The sequence below is a fragment of the Gopherus flavomarginatus genome, chromosome 3, assembly GCF_025201925.1.
Source record: "Gopherus flavomarginatus isolate rGopFla2 chromosome 3, rGopFla2.mat.asm, whole genome shotgun sequence".
Lineage (NCBI taxonomy): Eukaryota > Metazoa > Chordata > Testudines > Testudinidae > Gopherus > Gopherus flavomarginatus.
The window spans coordinates 105579728-105596990 of record NC_066619.1 but is presented as its reverse complement, the minus strand read 5'-3'; the positions used below and the strand labels follow the sequence as shown (position 1 = coordinate 105596990).

General features: G+C 42.7%; 1 protein-coding gene across 7 annotated transcripts in view; it reads left to right on the top strand.

Moving 5' to 3' along the window:
* DENND4C (DENN domain containing 4C) overlaps window positions 1-17263 on the top strand; it is a 105084-nt gene that overhangs the window by 63172 nt on the left and 24649 nt on the right. For 5 of the 7 annotated variants that reach the window (XM_050944089.1, XM_050944086.1, XM_050944087.1 and 2 more), the window contains 11 exons: window positions 977-1122; window positions 2357-2392; window positions 2536-2666; window positions 3587-3719; window positions 4242-4448; window positions 8743-8871; window positions 9769-9913; window positions 10262-10408; window positions 13029-13154; window positions 14217-14351; window positions 15912-17069. In XM_050944089.1, coding sequence (XP_050800046.1) covers window positions 977-1122; window positions 2357-2392; window positions 2536-2666; window positions 3587-3719; window positions 4242-4448; window positions 8743-8871; window positions 9769-9913; window positions 10262-10408; window positions 13029-13154; window positions 14217-14351; window positions 15912-17069 — 2493 coding nt within the window. The remainder of the gene's footprint in view (window positions 1-976; window positions 1123-2356; window positions 2393-2535; window positions 2667-3586; window positions 3720-4241; window positions 4449-8742; window positions 8872-9768; window positions 9914-10261; window positions 10409-13028; window positions 13155-14216; window positions 14352-15911; window positions 17070-17263) is intronic. The other 2 variants (XM_050944085.1, XM_050944091.1) reach the window with 2 other exon arrangements.

The following is a 17263-nucleotide window of genomic DNA, read 5'->3' as shown; positions in this document are numbered from 1 at the left end:
TTGGTGGACATGGCCTGTGCTCTGAAAAGCTTAATTGCAGTTTAATTGTGTCTCTCGCGTTAACATCATATCTGAGAGCAGAATCTTGTCCTTTGAAGTTATTTTGAATCTTTTAAATGTTGCAATTTGATTAAAATACAAGTAAAGCTGGTCAATAATAAATAGCATCTACGTGTTGTAACATGGCCATTGTGCTAATGTAACTGCAGGTCTTGCCATTGTTGAAGGTCTGACAAAATCATCTCGCAATCATGTGACATTCTCTCTCGTGTCCACATTTTTTTAAGGCGGCTCTTGCGATTATAGAAACTTTGCAACTTGTATTGAGAATAAATGCCCTTAGAAGCCAAGCCTTAGTGGCCTGATAAAAAAGAGAACAAACTAAAGTATTCTTAATTCTACACAGGGTAAGAATAGAAAACTTTGAGTGCGGGAGGGGAGGTTAAGAATGCAGGAAACCAATAGGGAACAGCAGCTGACTCCCTTCAATTCATTCTGGTTGTGTAGACTTTTCAGATAGGCTGCTATTTTGACAGAGTTGAGAAGTTCTTAGTGGAGATAGTGAAAGGGACACTCTACTTGTGAAAAAGGTTTTAAAAATGCTTTCCAATTCTACATCTGCTCCTGAGAACCCATACATTTTTGCAACTTTTTACAGTCACTTTTTCTTATGGTTTTGTATTTTTTTTTGTCTCCTTTCTTGCTGTGTGAGAGTAGTACATGAGTCCAGGAAACTAATTACACTGGGAAATGGTATAAGTGATTATCCACCATGTACTGTCTAATGCAAAGTAAGCAAACTTTAATTTAAAAAAAAGGCAAAGCAACAATTTGAAATTTAAGTAATTTTAGGTGTTAGGATAACAATTGACAGGCGAAACACTTGCAGACAAATGTGACTTTGTTGTTGTGTTTCTTTCTTTTGAGGATTCATCTTAAAACTAGTATTTATTTTTTCTAAATTTTTTTTAACCAGGATTTTTAAAAAGCAGGGACCGTGCCTACACAAAGTTCTACATACTTCTAACCAAAACACAGATATTTAGCCGCTTCATAGAAGAGTGCAGTTTTGTGAGTGACAAGGATACCAGCTTGGCGTTTTTTGATGACTGCATAGAAAAGGTGAACAATTTTATTTCCTCCTTTTTTAAAGTATTTATGCATTGCTGTTAATTGTGCCTTCGTGTCTGTGGCTTTTAGTCATAAAAGTGGAGCAGCAGCAGCTGTTGTTGTAAGATAATAGAGTTTGCTGCGGTTATCATTGAGTCATTTTCCCCTTCGTCTTATTGCATTTTTATCTTATTTTTCGTTAGTGTAGGAAACTGTCATTGGGCTCCCATAACTTGTCCAATTAAAAGTTACACAGTGTGATGTTTCATGAAAAGAAAAACTGAGACTGCTCTGAGTATGTGGCATGCCATCTCCACCCTGCTCCTGTCATACCTCCATCAGATGCAGTCTAAATATTCACCTGTCTCAGTCAATCTCTAATCCCTAACCATCCACTCCACTTGTCATGCTTCACCCCCAGATTTTCGTTTAGCTGTCATTAGAATGTAAGCAGCGGGTACGTATTTATAAAGTAGCAAGATGTGTGCCAAACACAACTGCTCAAACTTCTTTTCATTTTTGCATCCCTTACTCCCAACACCTTTCTTTTTTATGAGTATTGTCTGTGTAGATGATCTTGATTGGGCAGGGATCTTTCCGTCTTGTCTGTAAATGCAACTGCCTCTCTAGATGGTTTTAGAATAGTTCCCAAGTCCCACCCATGTTCAAAATGTAATCCCTTCCCAGGGTGTAATTCCAGTCCAAATTGACAGTGATTTGGTATATCTTAATCTGTAAAACTCCCAAGTGCATAATTTACAAATAAATTAGATCGGTAATTAAGGCATTTTTTTCATCTGTTGAGTGTATGCTTTTTATTAAAAAGAGTACCTGGGTTTTGGTAGTATCTTGGTGTCTGGCTCAATTTTTTAGAATTCTGGAATCTTTTTCTCCTAACTATTGAATTAATGTATCACTGGGTAGGAAGACACTGTTTTCTTGGAGATAATATAACTACGATAAATTAAAGGAAGAGAAGTTTCATTTTCTAGAATTAGGATTACTTATTTAGTCTGCTGATGTGACTGACCTGAAGCTAGTTGAGAGAGCCTGCTCCTTTAGCTTTCAGTAAAAGGAAGGAGTATTTGTAATGGAGATTATTTGCATTCAAAGTAATATGACAGTGTAATTTGATTACCTTGGTGGCACAGTAGAGGAAACAACTTCAGTGAAAAATATGTATATGTAAAAATACTTAATTTTTTGTTTTACCAAGAAGCTCTAACTAACTTTTTCCTCTTTCTAGCTTTTTCCTGATAAAGGAACAGAAAAGGGAGAGAAGGTACTTGTCTCCTTTGTTTGCTTTCAGGGGTTTCTGATTGCAAAGTAGAAGTGAAAATATAATGTGAGTGGGAGTGGTGTTTCAATATGTAGAAGAACCATTACTAATGTTGAAACGTGTTTTGTCCTGATACTAATTTGCAGGTTGATGTAGATTCTGCAGAAGATACGCGGTTAATTGAGCTTGATGAGTCACAGAAGAGTGAACACACAGTGTTTATAATGCCACCAGAACCTCCTCCTGATGATGGACAGGCCCGAGCACCCAAGTATAGGTATATTGCAAACTAACAAAGGTGCTGAGGGTCTAGAAAACTGAGTCAAGTGAAATGGGTACTTATCCCTTTAAACATGAGTGCACATAGCTATTGCATCTTGCTTTAAGCCCCTACCTAAATTTGCAGTGTGTTAGATATAAAAAGACACTGACAACTTGAATTCTGGTCAGTTTCTGCAGTCTGATTAGTAGTTTTTCTTTTTCTTTTAAATACCAGCTACTGATCACCACCTGGAAATCCGTATTTCTAATTTCCCTATGTATGTTCCATGTTTTCCTCCTCTGCTGTTGCTGTGTGCATATCACACCAACTCCAGTGGAATATGCCTGTTTCAGTCAGGGTATCTAGTGAAACTGCAAAGGACCACCGAGCCCCTGCTGTGAATACACTCCATAGACTGCCAGCAAGGGATCTGTCCTTTTGGATGCCCTGTGCTTTTTAACTGGATCCCATGAGTCCAAAGGGTGGTAGAACCTGCCCCTCTCCTCCCTCTGTGGCTGTTCTGCCACCGCCAGCCCTGTGGAAGTATATGTGGCAGGAGATGCCTAATTCTCCTGTCTTCCCTGCCCTGTGAAATGTTTGGAGGTTTCAGGGTTGCTCCTGCTTCCAGCTGCTCTCTCTTGATTCTACCAGCCACTGAGGTATGGAGGCCTTGCTGTCTCTGCTGGGCTTATGGATCAAAGGGGAGTCCTCCTGATGTCTTCACCCTAACCTTCTCTCAACGGGAAGAGCCTTCCTGTCCTTTCACTCGCTCCCATTCTGTGGGATTCTTTACAAAACATTCTTTGAGCTCAATGTGCTGAACCCTTCAGCTTGCAGGCAGGAGGCCTTTGCACCACATATATAAAGTTGGAGCAGAACAACTAAAAGATTTGGAAATTTAAATATTTAAACACTTCACTTTTTTTTTTTAATAGCTATAAAAACTTCCCAAGACTAGATTTTGAGCTCTTCGACAGGCCACAGGAGCTCAAGCTTTCGTTCAACAGGCACCCAGCTGGAGGTAACATTTCAAACAGTCCAGCACTCATGGCAAAGAGGACAAAACAGGTTAGATTTTTAACTAGTGCTGCCTTTATATAATATAGTGTGTGTGAGCATCAAAAACGACATTGGTTTTGGGTAGAATTGTTACCACCCATTTATGCTAGAAGTTAGTGTGGTGTTTAAAGAATAGATATTTATAACTTTTGAAAACAGATGTATGTGTAGAGGAATGAATCCAAATAAATATGAATTTACAGAGGCAGTTCTTCCTGTATCTAAGGCTATACTTCAAAGCCAAACGTGTTGGTGTTTATGGTATAATACATGCTATAATAAAGAAGTGTGGAGCAGATCTGAAGTGGTATTAGTATGCATTCTCTTCCCCACCCTATGAAGAGCTTTACAGAAGGGAGACTGATGAGAAATACAGCTTAACATTCATGTTTGCATGGTTTCCTCCAGGATGATGAGCTGCAGCATCCCATTTTAAGAAAGCTACTATCTGATTTAAAGAAACTTTTTTCCAAATTCAAGGTGTTCTGTATTTTGTGTGTTTATATCCTTTTTGTTTTCTGCCTTTTACAGGAGATAAAAACGGCCCATAAATTAGCCAAGAAGTATTACACGAACCCACCACTGTGGGCTAAGTGCCTCTTTAGTCACTGTTATAGCCTATGGTTCATTTGTCTGCCAGCCTACATCAGAGTTTCCCATCCCAAAGTCAGAGCACTGCAACAGGCATATGACATTCTTATTAAAATGAGGAAAACCGACGTGGAACCACTAGATGAGGCAAGTATTCCCCCTCCCCCCCCCCCCAAAAAAAAAAAAAAGCCTATACTTATTCAGTGGGATTAAGGTACAAGAACATGTTAATCGTCAACTGTTAATGTTTCACTTCTAAAAATAAGTAAAGTTCAAGCTTGCTGCCTAGCTTACAACTTTTTTGTTTTTAAATCTTTTTTTAAGCCTTATTGAAATAACGTGCTGAAAGCTATGCAGTTAGTTTGGGAAGCTGGAAATTTAAAATTTTCAACAATACCATGTTAGCAGAGGCAGTTGTGCCATAAATTGGAGGGTGGGGGTTATCACCCCTCCTGAGATTATTGGTGCAGAAAGCATCAACCATCCACCTAGGATTCTGCCAGAGCAAGCCATCTTGAAAATAGCATCGTATAGCTCTTGTAAATATAACTCTATTTTCAGGTTGTAAGTGTATTGGCAGCGTCTGTCACTGTCCAATGTAGAATTTAATCTACTGGGCAGTACTCATTACAGTTGAGTGTGTTCATTTTGTCTGTTTTTGAAGCAACTTAAAACCAGGCTATTTCAAATAACAATGTACATTTTGAATGTGTTTTTATTTGCTGTTTGAAATAACCTATGTAGAAAGTGTGACTAACATGTCAGACCTGGCTGTAAAACAGACTAGTACTATTCTGGGAAACTTGGATGGCTCAGAGGTGAATATATTGAAAATGTCCCTTGGCCTAAAGCCTCTTATCTCCAGGCATATGGGAACTAGTGATCTGAGTTGAATTTGAACTAGAAATTATCCTGTGACTGCTACTTGACCTACTTGAATGAGACTAATGGTCCCAGTACATTCCCAGTGGACGAGTATCCACAAAAACCACTTCCACAGTTACATTAACTAGTAACCTCATACTGTGCCTCATTAGAGAAACCCAGGGACTTAATTGGCATAGAGACTGGGTTTCTCTCCCTCCTGATCCAGGGTTGAAGCACCTTGATAAAACAAGGTGGGGAAGCTAGTACTGAGGTTACCTGTGCTCTGCGTGCTCTTTGGAGAGATCTTTGCTGCTGTCACCCTACTTTATCTTACATGAGTGCTAAAATTCACATACTATTTTTGCTCTTACCCTTGCTCTTACATCACATTTAACATAAAGGTGGATTGCTTTCACTGTTCAGAAAGGTTTCTTGCAAAAACAATCATTGCTTTTTTGCAATTTTCTTGCTTTGTGTTGCAGCGTGAAATGAAATTGTTTCCCCACAGGCTGTGATTTACTATAAAATAACTCTTTGAAAGTTATTTTTACTAATTTCTCTCAAATCACTAAATATGTCCCATTTTATAATTCAGTGAATTAATTTATTTATTTCGATAACCATGGCTAGTATTCTGTAGCTTTGCACAGAAATAAGCTTTATGCAAAGATAATTTTACTATCTCATTTTAGTGAAGGGGGGCATCCTTCAGGGCATGGATTGAATTTAATGGGGGTAGATACGGTTGTGACTTTGGGAATACAGATTCTCACCACATTTTAAAAGGCACAAAAACATGAATTTATTTAAGTCTGAAGCCATGCTAAATTTAAAGGATGACGCTGATACATATTGCTAAAATGTTTTACATTTTTGTGTTATGTCTGAAGCAGGCTAATCCTTAAAAACTTGAAAATAGCTTTCCGAATAACTTGTCCTTTTCCATCTGACAATCAGATATGTATAGGGTTACCATATTTGAACATTCAAAAAAGAGGACACTCAATGGGGGATGTTGGCCCTGCCCCTGCTCCTCCCACGCTCAACCCCCAGTCTGCCCAAGGTCCTGTCCCCTCTCCGCTCAGCCCCACCGCCTTACCCCTCCTCACCCCCCTGGCCTGCCATTGGCTTGCTGCGTCCCCCTCAGTCCCCCACTCACCGCTTGCCTCCTCCCACCTGCCACTCACCTCCTCACTCCCCTGCCAGAAACCCCCATGCCCGCCCCGAGAACCCCCGCCTGCCACTGGCTCGCCGCTTCTTGCCTTCTAACCCCTGCCCACCCACCTGCCGCTGGCTCCCTCGCCACTCGCCTTTTCAACTCCTGCTGGCTCGCCACCCACCGCTGGTCTTTTCACCCTCTGCCTGCCGCTGGCTCGCCACCTGCCTTCTCGCCCACTGCCCACCTCCTCACCCTCCCTCCCGCTGCTGGCTCCCTCGCCGGTCGCCTCTTCACCACCTGCCGCTGGCTAACCACTCGCCACTTGCCTGCCCGCCCGCCCGCCAGCCAGTCACTAGCTCCCTCGCTGCTCGCCTCTTCACCACCGCCTACCCACTCACCTACTCACATACACCCCCGCCCCCCACCTGCTGCTGGCTCACCGCTCGCTTCTTCTCCTCGCCCTGCTTGCCATCTCATCCCTCCTGCTGAAGGTCCCTCTGGCTCCTAGGAGCAGGGGCAGCCAAGGGGTCTCCATGTGCTGCGCCCACCACAAGCAAGAGCTCTGTGGCTCCCATTGGCTGGGAAAAGCGGAATGGGGCTTGCAGGCACTGGCAGTGCGCAGAGAGCCCTCCACCCACCTGACCCGCTCCCAGACTGCCCCTAAAGAGCTTTCGGTTCGTATCTATACCACTGAAACAGAGCAAGTCACTGGGATAGATCCCAGCACAGGAAGTATGGCTGCAAAAACCAGCATGTATTTTGATACATCATTTGACCAAATCCTCTGTTTGGATCTGATTTGTGATAGGACCCATTGAGAAGCATAAGCGGCCTCTACAGAGATTCAGCCTACTCTGAGGTGGGGGTGGGGGTGGGATTCCTATTATTTGGTGGTTAGAGTTTATTTACATATTTTAATCCCAGGTCAGAACAGCCTCTCTTTGAAGAACCAGAGTCTCCAATATCAATCTTAATAATACATTGCTTTCAAAATTCTGTGCAGGCTACTAATAGTAATGGACTAATAAATCTGCGAGGCGCAGAAACTGGAAACAGGTGATTGATTTCAGCTTCCAGATTTAAGGCTTGTGGGGAGGAAATCAAGTTTCCTTTGCAGCTTCTGAGGAGAGAGGCGGCAAAGGAGCTTGTTTGGCAAGCTGCACCATGATCCCCAACCTCCAAGAATCATGGTGAGCCCTTCCAGGGCAGGCAAAGAAACGCTGCTCCTCCAGCCCCAAGCTAACCAGGATCCCTTTCCAGCACCAGGCTCCTTCCTCCCAGGAAACAAAAGCGAGTCTAAGCTCCAAGGTTGCCCCAGAGAAACAAGCAGCCTATTCCCCAAGAGGCTTTTTAACCCTTACTGGACCACTCAGCCCAAGGCAATATAATTCCTCCTCTTTCCTCTGCCAGCATTTGAGAATGAGCTGGGCTTTGGGACAGGATGGAAGGATGCCCACGCTGAAATGACAGGGGTAACATGAGGGGAAGGGCACCCCGAGTGGCTGCAACTTATAACTCCCAGGTTCAGATCATCGGCCGTAGGGGTTGGCGCTGTGACGGTTTCTTCTCAAGCCAGCCAGATGGCGATGGTCAGGAACATTTCCCAGGAAACCCCACACTGCCTGGTGGCCATGGTCCACAGCAGCATCTCTCCTAGTCCTGCACCACCTCCCACTGTTGCTCCCAGGGCAGGAGCCAACGCTAGGCTCCGGAGATCTGCAGGGGCACAGAGGTGGCAGGCGGCATCCGAGTGTGCAGCTGCCTCCTCCCTGGGCTCCAACTTTCCTGGCTCCTGCCTCTTTCCAGCTTGTGCGCCCCCAGCCGGGCGCTTCCCCCGCACAGCAGCAGCCGGAGCTAGGGGACGGCGGGGGGAGGCGGGAAGTTGCTTTGGGCCCCATGGTGGAGAGTGTCGGGAGCCGGGAAAGTTCCTGACCATCGCTGTCTGGCTGGCTTGGCAGGAAACCTTGGCAGCACGACCCCTACAGTTGATTACGTGAACCTGGGAGTTGTAAGTTGCAGCCACTCGCTGTCCCCCCTTCTCCTCACTAGGGTTACCATATGTCCGTATTTTCCCAGATGCTTTTAGATATTTAAAAATTCTTCTTGGACGTTGATTTAAGTACAATAAAGCCAGACATGTCCAGGAAAATACGGACATATGGTAACCCTAAATATGTGTAATGGAGTAAATGTGAGTATCCTCAGCAGCGTTCCCTGATGCCAACTTGATTTTCTTACGGATTAACTTGTGCTCCCTCTCCTGGCAGTTGAGGATTATACATTGAATAGTAGCTTTTGTGTGCCTTGTCTCTCTTGCAGACTTCAATACTTGTAAACTAGGTCACGTTTTGGTCCCTAATTCACTTCAGAATGTTCCTTGAATTGACGATGTTATGGGTTTCTTAATCTTATTAGGTGTGCTATAGAGTTGTAATGCAGCTCTGTGGACTTTGTGGTCATCCTGTTCAGGCTGTGAGAGTCCTGTTTGAAATGAAAAATGCTGGAGTACAGCCAAATGCGATCACCTATGGTTATTACAACAAGGTAAGAGATCTTAGTGAAGCTGGGGCAGGTAAGCAGTCACTTACTTGACATTGTTGTCAATCTCATTGTCTTTGTCATGTCTTCCTCAGGTGCATAGTGGAGGCCGATAATCTTGAATGGTTTTCATGTAGATCTTCTTGTTTTGTGTATTGGCTGGCTACCTGATTGTGTATCCAGCAAGCCCAGACTTAGAATTTACTTATTTTCATGGCTCTGTGCATACTTCACTTTTTACATTTTTCTGTATGTGTACATGTCTGAGAGTTCTCTGTCTGAGTGTTTAACCAAATATGCTGTTGAAATTTAACTGCGGTCTCTTCCAGTTTTTATCATGCCTAAGTCTTGGAGCAGGCCCATGATTAGGGTATATGGCTGAGGATGGGGGACAGAAGAGGTGGTGAAGTAACTTCTTCCCACACATACAACATACAATTTGAACTGATTTTTTTTGCAACTCTGCAGATGCCAGTCTGCTGTCTCCTAAATCAGTGACACAGCAGATAAAATTGCTGACCTTCCTTTTGGTGAAGGGTGCAGTTCTGCTTCTGCTATTTTGAGAGATTCACAAGCTGAGAGGGAATGTCACAGTGCAAGTAAACCTCTCGAACTGAAGTCAGTGGGAGTGGAGGGCTTAGTGGGGCTCTTGTTGCTACTCCATTGTAAATAACAAATATGCATTCCACGGTCTATTTAACTCATGCTTTTCACAATCGAATGTTAGTCATTCAGGACTGGTGTTCTACGCACAGCCTTGAGACCAGGGGAGAAGGGCTCTAAAAAAATCAGTTTTAAAATGTTTGCATTTCACATCTTAAAAGAGAGCAGTTCTTCTGTAGAGGGTAAGAGGGCAGTCTTACTGACTAAGCAGTTACTACCATAATGCCTTTGATTTTGCAGGCAGTTTTGGAGAGTCATTGGCCTAGCAGTAACCGCAGTGGTATCTTTCTGTGGACGAAGGTACAGAATGTGGTCCGTGGTGTAGCACAATTTAGGCAATGCCTAAAAAAAGCAACAAGGAGCTCACAGGTGTCTGTGATATCAGGTAATGTATAGTGACCGAAATGGGCTCACTTCTGCTGAACTAGAATAGGATTTGCATTCTAATAATTGCTGCTCGCATGATATTGTATGTGTGTATTTTCTAAATATTTCCTAGAAAGGACTGTTTTTCTCAAGTGTATAAAAATAGGCTGCTGCCAAGTTTATGCTCAGTGGTATGAGAGTGTCTCTCACTAAAAACTAAATTGCTTTGGTCCCTTACTTCATATCCTAATTATAGTTATGTAACTATAAGTATCTGCTGTGAGCTGGAAAGGTTAGATTGACTTATTTAAAGTTTGACAAGTTTTTCAAATCCTCTTTACTGACTAGCTCTCATTCATATCTCTAGCTCCTCGGAATGCCACGGGTGGAAGTGATGGGGACACGGTGAGCCATGGTAGCGTGGATAGTTCTAATGATGCTAACAGTGGGGAGCACACACTCTTCGTCAGAGACTTAGTCAGGCTTGATTCCATTGATAATCACTCTAGCACAGGTACTAGAGTCTGCTGGGTTTCACTACTAACAATTCCACCAACAGCAAACTCCTCTCTCATCTCCTGCTGATTCTTTCCCTCCTCTTTCTGAGGTTGTGCGATATGAATGGCTGAATCAATATACTTGTAGAAAAGGAACTGTACAGTAATTGCAGGATATTCTTCTTCATTGCACATTGGTGCTCCACGCTCAATGTAGCGTAAACCATGGCAGAATGACTAACTCTTTAAACTGATTTTTTTTTTTTGTAATTGTATTGCTGGTGAAGCAGTCACATGGTCCATATTTTATTTTGTCAGTTTTTTTAAAGAGAGCTGTCCAAGTCTCTAATTATGAGCATTAACAATTCTTGCTGGCAATTACTCATGCACACTACTGATAAAATCTACTGGCCTAAAACAAACTGTGCGTGTAAACTCTCATTTTACAAGTGAGAGTGCAAAAGTTGCTCAGACATAATTGGAGACCATTGTTTTCATATCTGTCTTTAATATTAATTGAGGTTAATTAAAATTCCAGAATCCGGTATGTATGTTTGATCACTGTAGTGCATACTTTTCAAATTTCAGTTTGCAAACTGCTACCATGGTTTTCAGAACTTCAGTATTAAAATTGTAAATTATCTTAGCTTTATCATACGTATAATCTTTGGGAGAGTTCCTGAGAGTGGAAAGACTTTTGAAAAGCCAGAGAAGAGCTCTGCACTGAATGTGGTGTGTACTCTAACAAACAAATTACAATGAAATAATTCACCTCCAGAAAATTACCTGAGGTGACAGGTTACCAAAAGAGTTGATCTGCTTTCCTTCCCTACTGTAAATCTGATTATAGCCCAGACCATACATTCAACTAAACCTCCTATATATTCGTGTATCACAGGACCTATTGTGCATATGATTGTCGCACACCCTTTTTAATTTTTAAATATCTTGACTCTTCCTTTAAAGAGAACTTGAGACTGATTCCTGAGCTGCACATGATGTACTTGTCTAGATGACTGAACTTTCCTTCTCTCTGCTCTTTGTTACTCTGCTTCTTGCTCTGCGTTCTCTTGATGCTGCATTTGTCCTTGGCTGTCATGGTGTGGGGTGCAGACTTGTATGATGTGAAGCATTGGATGCACATGTGCGTTAATTCTGCCTTTTGAGTGTTACTGCTGCAGGTAAATTTCCCATTTATTGATAGGTTATTTTCACTGATGTGCGAGGAGGGTGTGGGGAGAGATTTCTATGTGGCTAAAGTGGTGATAGAGGAAAATAAAGATCAGAGGATATCAAGCTTTCTTACTTATCAAGTTGCTTGTAGAATAGATTCAAAACACAAATTGCTAGTTACTTAGGTTTTTTTTAACTCTTATCAATTCTATTCTCCATGTATGTTCTATGGAGATATCAGGCATTCAGAGCAAGTTTGTTGTTCAGCTTTGTAACTGCTAAGGAGCCAGGCGAAATTTCTTTGGTACTTGAGGGTAATTTGCATTGTACTTCTGTGTTTTGAAACAAGCTCATGGATCCAAAGACTTGCTCATAGGCAGGTTTAGGAAATAGAGCTCAACATGCTGTATATTATGCTATGGAATGAATCCCATCTGTTCTCTGTTAACACTATTTCCATCATAAAAGTTCATTTTTGGGTGCAGAAGGAGCACAGACGTTATGATAGCTGAGTTTTGGGTTTCTATAGGGTTGACGAGCTGACTAGGCTGACCACTTTATAGCAACAAGGTGGGTGAGGTAATATTTTTTTATTGGACCAACTTCTGTTAGTGAGAGCGACAAGATTTTGAGTACACAGATCTTTGTCTTCAGGCCTGGGAAAGGTGCTGAATATGTTACAGCTAAAGACAAGATCCAACACAGAGTTTAGCATAGGTAATTGGCATGTATATTGTAAGGGACCATTGAAGGTGAAGTGGCTCATTAACACCCATGTAGCCTTAGGACAAAAAGTGGGTTAGTGGTTTACAGGTGGTTGTTGTTGTAATAAGCCATACGTCCAGTGTCTTTATTAAGACCATGATTTTTACTGTCTAACAAAGTTATAAATGTAAGCACCTAGGCTCATCTTTTGAAAGTGTTGTGCAGGTTTCCTTTGAGGGTGAGGACTGATAGGTCAGACATAGTGATTGCTTTGTGAAAAGTTTGCACCCCCAGGTGATATAGCATGTTTTGTGTCATTTTTCTGAGAGTTCATTCCAGAGCAAAGTGATTCTGTCTGGTTTTTGTGGTGTTTGGTTCTGGTTCATGCAGTATACAAAATTTTAGTCGTCATCTCTGCCTTTCAAATGAGCTACTATAGTATACTGGTGGGGATTCACTTAGCAAATTGTGTAGTGTACAAGTCATTGAGAATGTACTGTAATGTGGCAAATAGACTATTAAACCTAAAATAGGCTTTTTCATTCCTGTCTTTGCTATTGTTTTCTGCTTTTACCATTACCAATTAAATACTGTGTGTATGTTTTGTGTGCTAGCCATTGGTGATCTCCTGACTCAATATTTTTAGCAAAAACTAGATGTAGCACAAACTAGTTGCACTTTAATATCTTAACATGCAACAGAATTTCTCAGTTTAAAACAAAAAACTGTTAGACTACTTGCTTGTATTCTTTTCAACAGGGGGTCAGTCAGACCAAGGCTATGGATCCAAGGATGAACTCATAAGGGATGATGGAGATAATCTTCTTGCAGCTGAGACGCTAGCAGAAAAAGATTCTTCCTGTAAAATGAAAGACCTAACAGGAGGTCAAGTATTTAGATTTACTTTGATAGGGGTTCCTTTTTAATTTGTCCAGTCAATTTAAAACATTCAGAAGGCTTTTAGTAGATGTAATTCACAAAGCTATAGTCACCACATGATTATCTTTTATTATTCTTGTTTATTTCCTGTCCAAGGGATCAATTAAAGCATAGGTGCCGACTGGGGGGTTGCTTGGGGCTGGAGCACCCATGGAGAAAAATTGTTGGGTACTCAGCACCCACCAGCAGCTCCTCAGCCCACGCCCCTGCCCCAGCTCACCACCTCCTCCGCCTCCCCTAAGCGCACTGCCGGGTCCTGTTCTTCCTCCTCTCTCCCTTCGCTTCCGCCGCGAAACAGCTGATTCGTGCCGCAAACCTGGGAGAGGACCAATAGAGGCGCACTTGGGGTAGGAGGCGGGGATTTGAGGAGGGGACCAATAGGGGCAGGGAGGGGGCAGGGCCGGGGGAACGAGCATCCACCGGCGCCAACAGAGTTGGCGCCTGTGAATTAAAGTACTGCTAGATCATAACTGAGTTGCTGGCTTGAGTCCAGTCCATGTCAGTAATGACCACAAACAACCATTTGTTAATTAACTGTTCTGTGGCCTATTTGAAATTAGTAGTGGTGAGCCTAAGTCCAGTTCCCCTATCACATTTGGCACTCTTGTCTGCAGAGAAGTGAAGGACAGCATGGGTGTGGAGATGATTCCTTTGGTTTCACCCTGTGTCAGGGCTCATAGTTAAGGCTATGTTTATGTCATGAAGTCTGCTTCAGCGCCAGGGGCTCTCAGGACTCTGGAGCTGACAGCCAGTGGGGCCCTGGCAGGGTTCCAGTGACAGGCGACAGCAACAACAAGAGGTGGGAGGTGGAAAATTCTGGCGACAGGCTGTGGAATGTATTGAATTAATTGCAAGAAATGCTCAGCACCTAGAAAGATTGGCATCTATGGGCACTGTACTAAGAAGAGAACAGCTTGTACATTTTAGATAAAATGTATCTTCCAAAACAATGTAGATAAAGTTATTTGTATAGACAGCATAATTAAAGATGGGTTTTTCTTACTCTAGAAGTTGGTGGTACTGGTGAAAAGCATCAGCAGAGTGCAGAACCTCATAGTTCAGCAGACCCACCTGCTTGGGGAAGCAGTATTGTGAAAGTTCCATCTGGCATTTTTGATAGTACTGGCAGGAAAAACAGCAGTGGTGAGTTACTGAGTATATTGTTTAACACAACTGTTATCAACAAAATTTGAAACTGCCTCCGGCTTCTTGTAGTTTGTTTAATTTGGATGTTTGGTAAATGGAATCTTGAGCTGACAGTATGGTCCCAGGGACAGGACAGTGCACTGGGGAGTCAGGAGACTTGGGTTGTATGCCTGACTCTGCCACTGACTTGCTGTGGGTCCTTGGGTAAGTCATTTCACGACTCTGCACCTCTGTTTTGTATCTGTAACATGGCAATAATATTTGCCTTCCTCTGTAAAACACTTTGAGATCTATGGATGGAAAACACTATATAAGAGGCAGTATTGTTGTTGTTACTACTGCCAATTGTTGGTAGATGGTCATTTGTCCTGATAAGTGGAATTACCAATTACTAGAAAACACCATTTTAACTTGAACATTACTATCTGGGATTTGCCGAGATGTAGCATGTTTGTCACCTTACTGTGATGCCCATGGAGTGGACATTCTCTATCCTGTGATAGGAATACAGCTTACTACCTGCTGCCCAGTGTTGGTGGCAGGGACAGCTGCAAGAGTCCCAGAGTGCTAGGTCAGCATGTAACTGGTGTGGGAAGATTGAGTCTGACTCAGGCAGTGGTAAAGCACCTCATAGACTTGCTGCACATGACAGCTAAGGGAACCGACAGCTGTTAAAAGAACAGATAGAATCAGTGTGAGATTGAGAGACATACAGACCTAAGCACCTTTAAATCACCTAATGGGGTCCCATTGAAGTAGAATCACTATACCCGCTAAGCAGTCGTTACTGCCATTACGTTTCATTAAGCTTACATTAATTGTCTGAGTAATCTTGATTGAAGTGGGGTATACTGTAATATTCAGAGGTTTGGTGCACTCAGTACAAAGGCAACTTCAGGCATAGGCTAAGAAGAAGGCTATTAAAGAAGGAATCTGGAGCAGCGCTAGGACTACTATGGTGAGTTCCTGACCAATCCCAAATTACTCTTCTCCAGTTATGGTGGTCCTTTCTCCAAAAGCACATCTCTGTATTCTTGACACATGCAGTAGATGTCTTTGGGACTTAAATTCTCCCCAGAATTATTTGTCCTGTGTGCTTCAATGTTGTCTAAGAAGTAGTGCCACAGCCAATGCAAAAAACACCTAATCTTCTGAGAGCTAAAGACATTGGCAATAAACTGAGCATAGAGAGGGTAGAGTCCACCCTTTTTGGGAAAAAAAATGATGCAAAGGTGAAGCAGGTGGGCCACTGAGCTTGGTGGAAAGAGGGAGTGACAAATGTGCATCTTTGCTTGGGTGCTGCAGCCTGCTTATTCAGGCTAATAGTATGCGTCAGTAACTAAAGCACTAACTTTAGCTTTATTCTTTCCACATGTAATTTGTGACTCAGTGGTACTTTTGTAGAATTGCTCTAATTATATTTACCACTTTCTTATTAGAAAACTTGTAAAATTTTAAATAACCCAGACCATATGACCATCATTTAAATTATTTCCTTAGCAGTATGTGTTGAGGGGAAAACAAAGTATCACATTAATCCATGTGCTTTCTTTGTAGGAACTGCATCTAGCCCACTCTTTATAACTCAGGATCCAGTTGAAGATTCAGTCTTTAATGATGCTTCTCCCAAGAAAACAGGTGAAAAAGGGCAGAAGAGACAAAAGCTCTTTTCAGAGAGGAGCTGCAGTTTTAGCACTGAAAGCAGAGCAGGTATGCTGCTGAAGAAAGGCAGTTTGGACTTGAGCTCTACTGAAATAGCAATAATGATGGGAGCAGATGCCAAGATCCTCACAGCAGCTTTATCCGGGGCCAAAACTTCACCACCTCACACTAGTAAATCCAGTAGCTTTGACAGTATGGGTGACCAGCAGGTCTCTGGGCTGAGTGGCACCAGGACTCATGTGAGTGAAGGTGCTCGGGAACTAGAGCTTAAGTCTTCACCAGTGGAGGAGCCTGAGGAAGGGCAAGTGCACCTTGAGAACGGAGGTGAGGACAGTGGAGCCAGAGCTGAGAATGTACACGCCAAACTTCTGGATGGTAATCAGCCCCCAAACCAGAAAACAGATGCCAGAGATGCAGTGACTAAAAGGAATAGCTTCTATGGTGTGATTAAACCTATTGAAAGGGAAGATGTTGAAGTGGGCTTGGACCCTTTATCTTTGCTGGCTACTGAGAGTATAGAACCAAAACCCTCAGATCCTGAAGAAAAGATTGTGTCACCAGTTGTAGCACGTAATCTGGCAGATGAAATAGAAAGCTATATGAATCTAAAGAGCCCCCTGGGTAGCAAGTCTTCCAGCATGGAGCTTCACAAGCAAGAGAGCAGAGAAGCAGCAGCCTCTAGTACACTTAGTCACTCCCAAGAGAGGAGATCAAGCTTACCTTCAGATTCTGTCGCACCAGCCCCAGAGAAGAGTGAAAATCGGAGAAGTCCTTTAGTTTCCAGGTCTAAAACCTTTACGGGGCGACTAAAGCAACAGACCCATTCACGAGTCCAAAAAGAGCGGTCTCCATCACTAACGGCGTTGGGTCGCTCTTCGCAGCATGGCTCATTGGGCTCTGTGGTAACAAGTTTATCCAATCTGAAGCTAGACAATATACTCTCTGGACCGAAAATAGATGTTCTGAAGTCTGGAATGAAACAAGCAGCTAATGTAGCCAGTAGGATGTGGGACTCTGTAACCTCACAATATAACTACTTGGATGAAGAGGCAAGTAGATTTTAGTTTGATATTTTCCGTGCAGAAGGGGGGGCATTGCTAATCAAGATATTTGACTATTTAAAGTTTTTTGTGTCCCCCCCTCCCCCCCCCCGTCAACACTGGTTCTCCACTTGTGAGGTAATTCCCTTCTCTTCATTTGTCAGTATAATAATGCCTGCATCTGTAATTTTCACTCCATGCATCTGA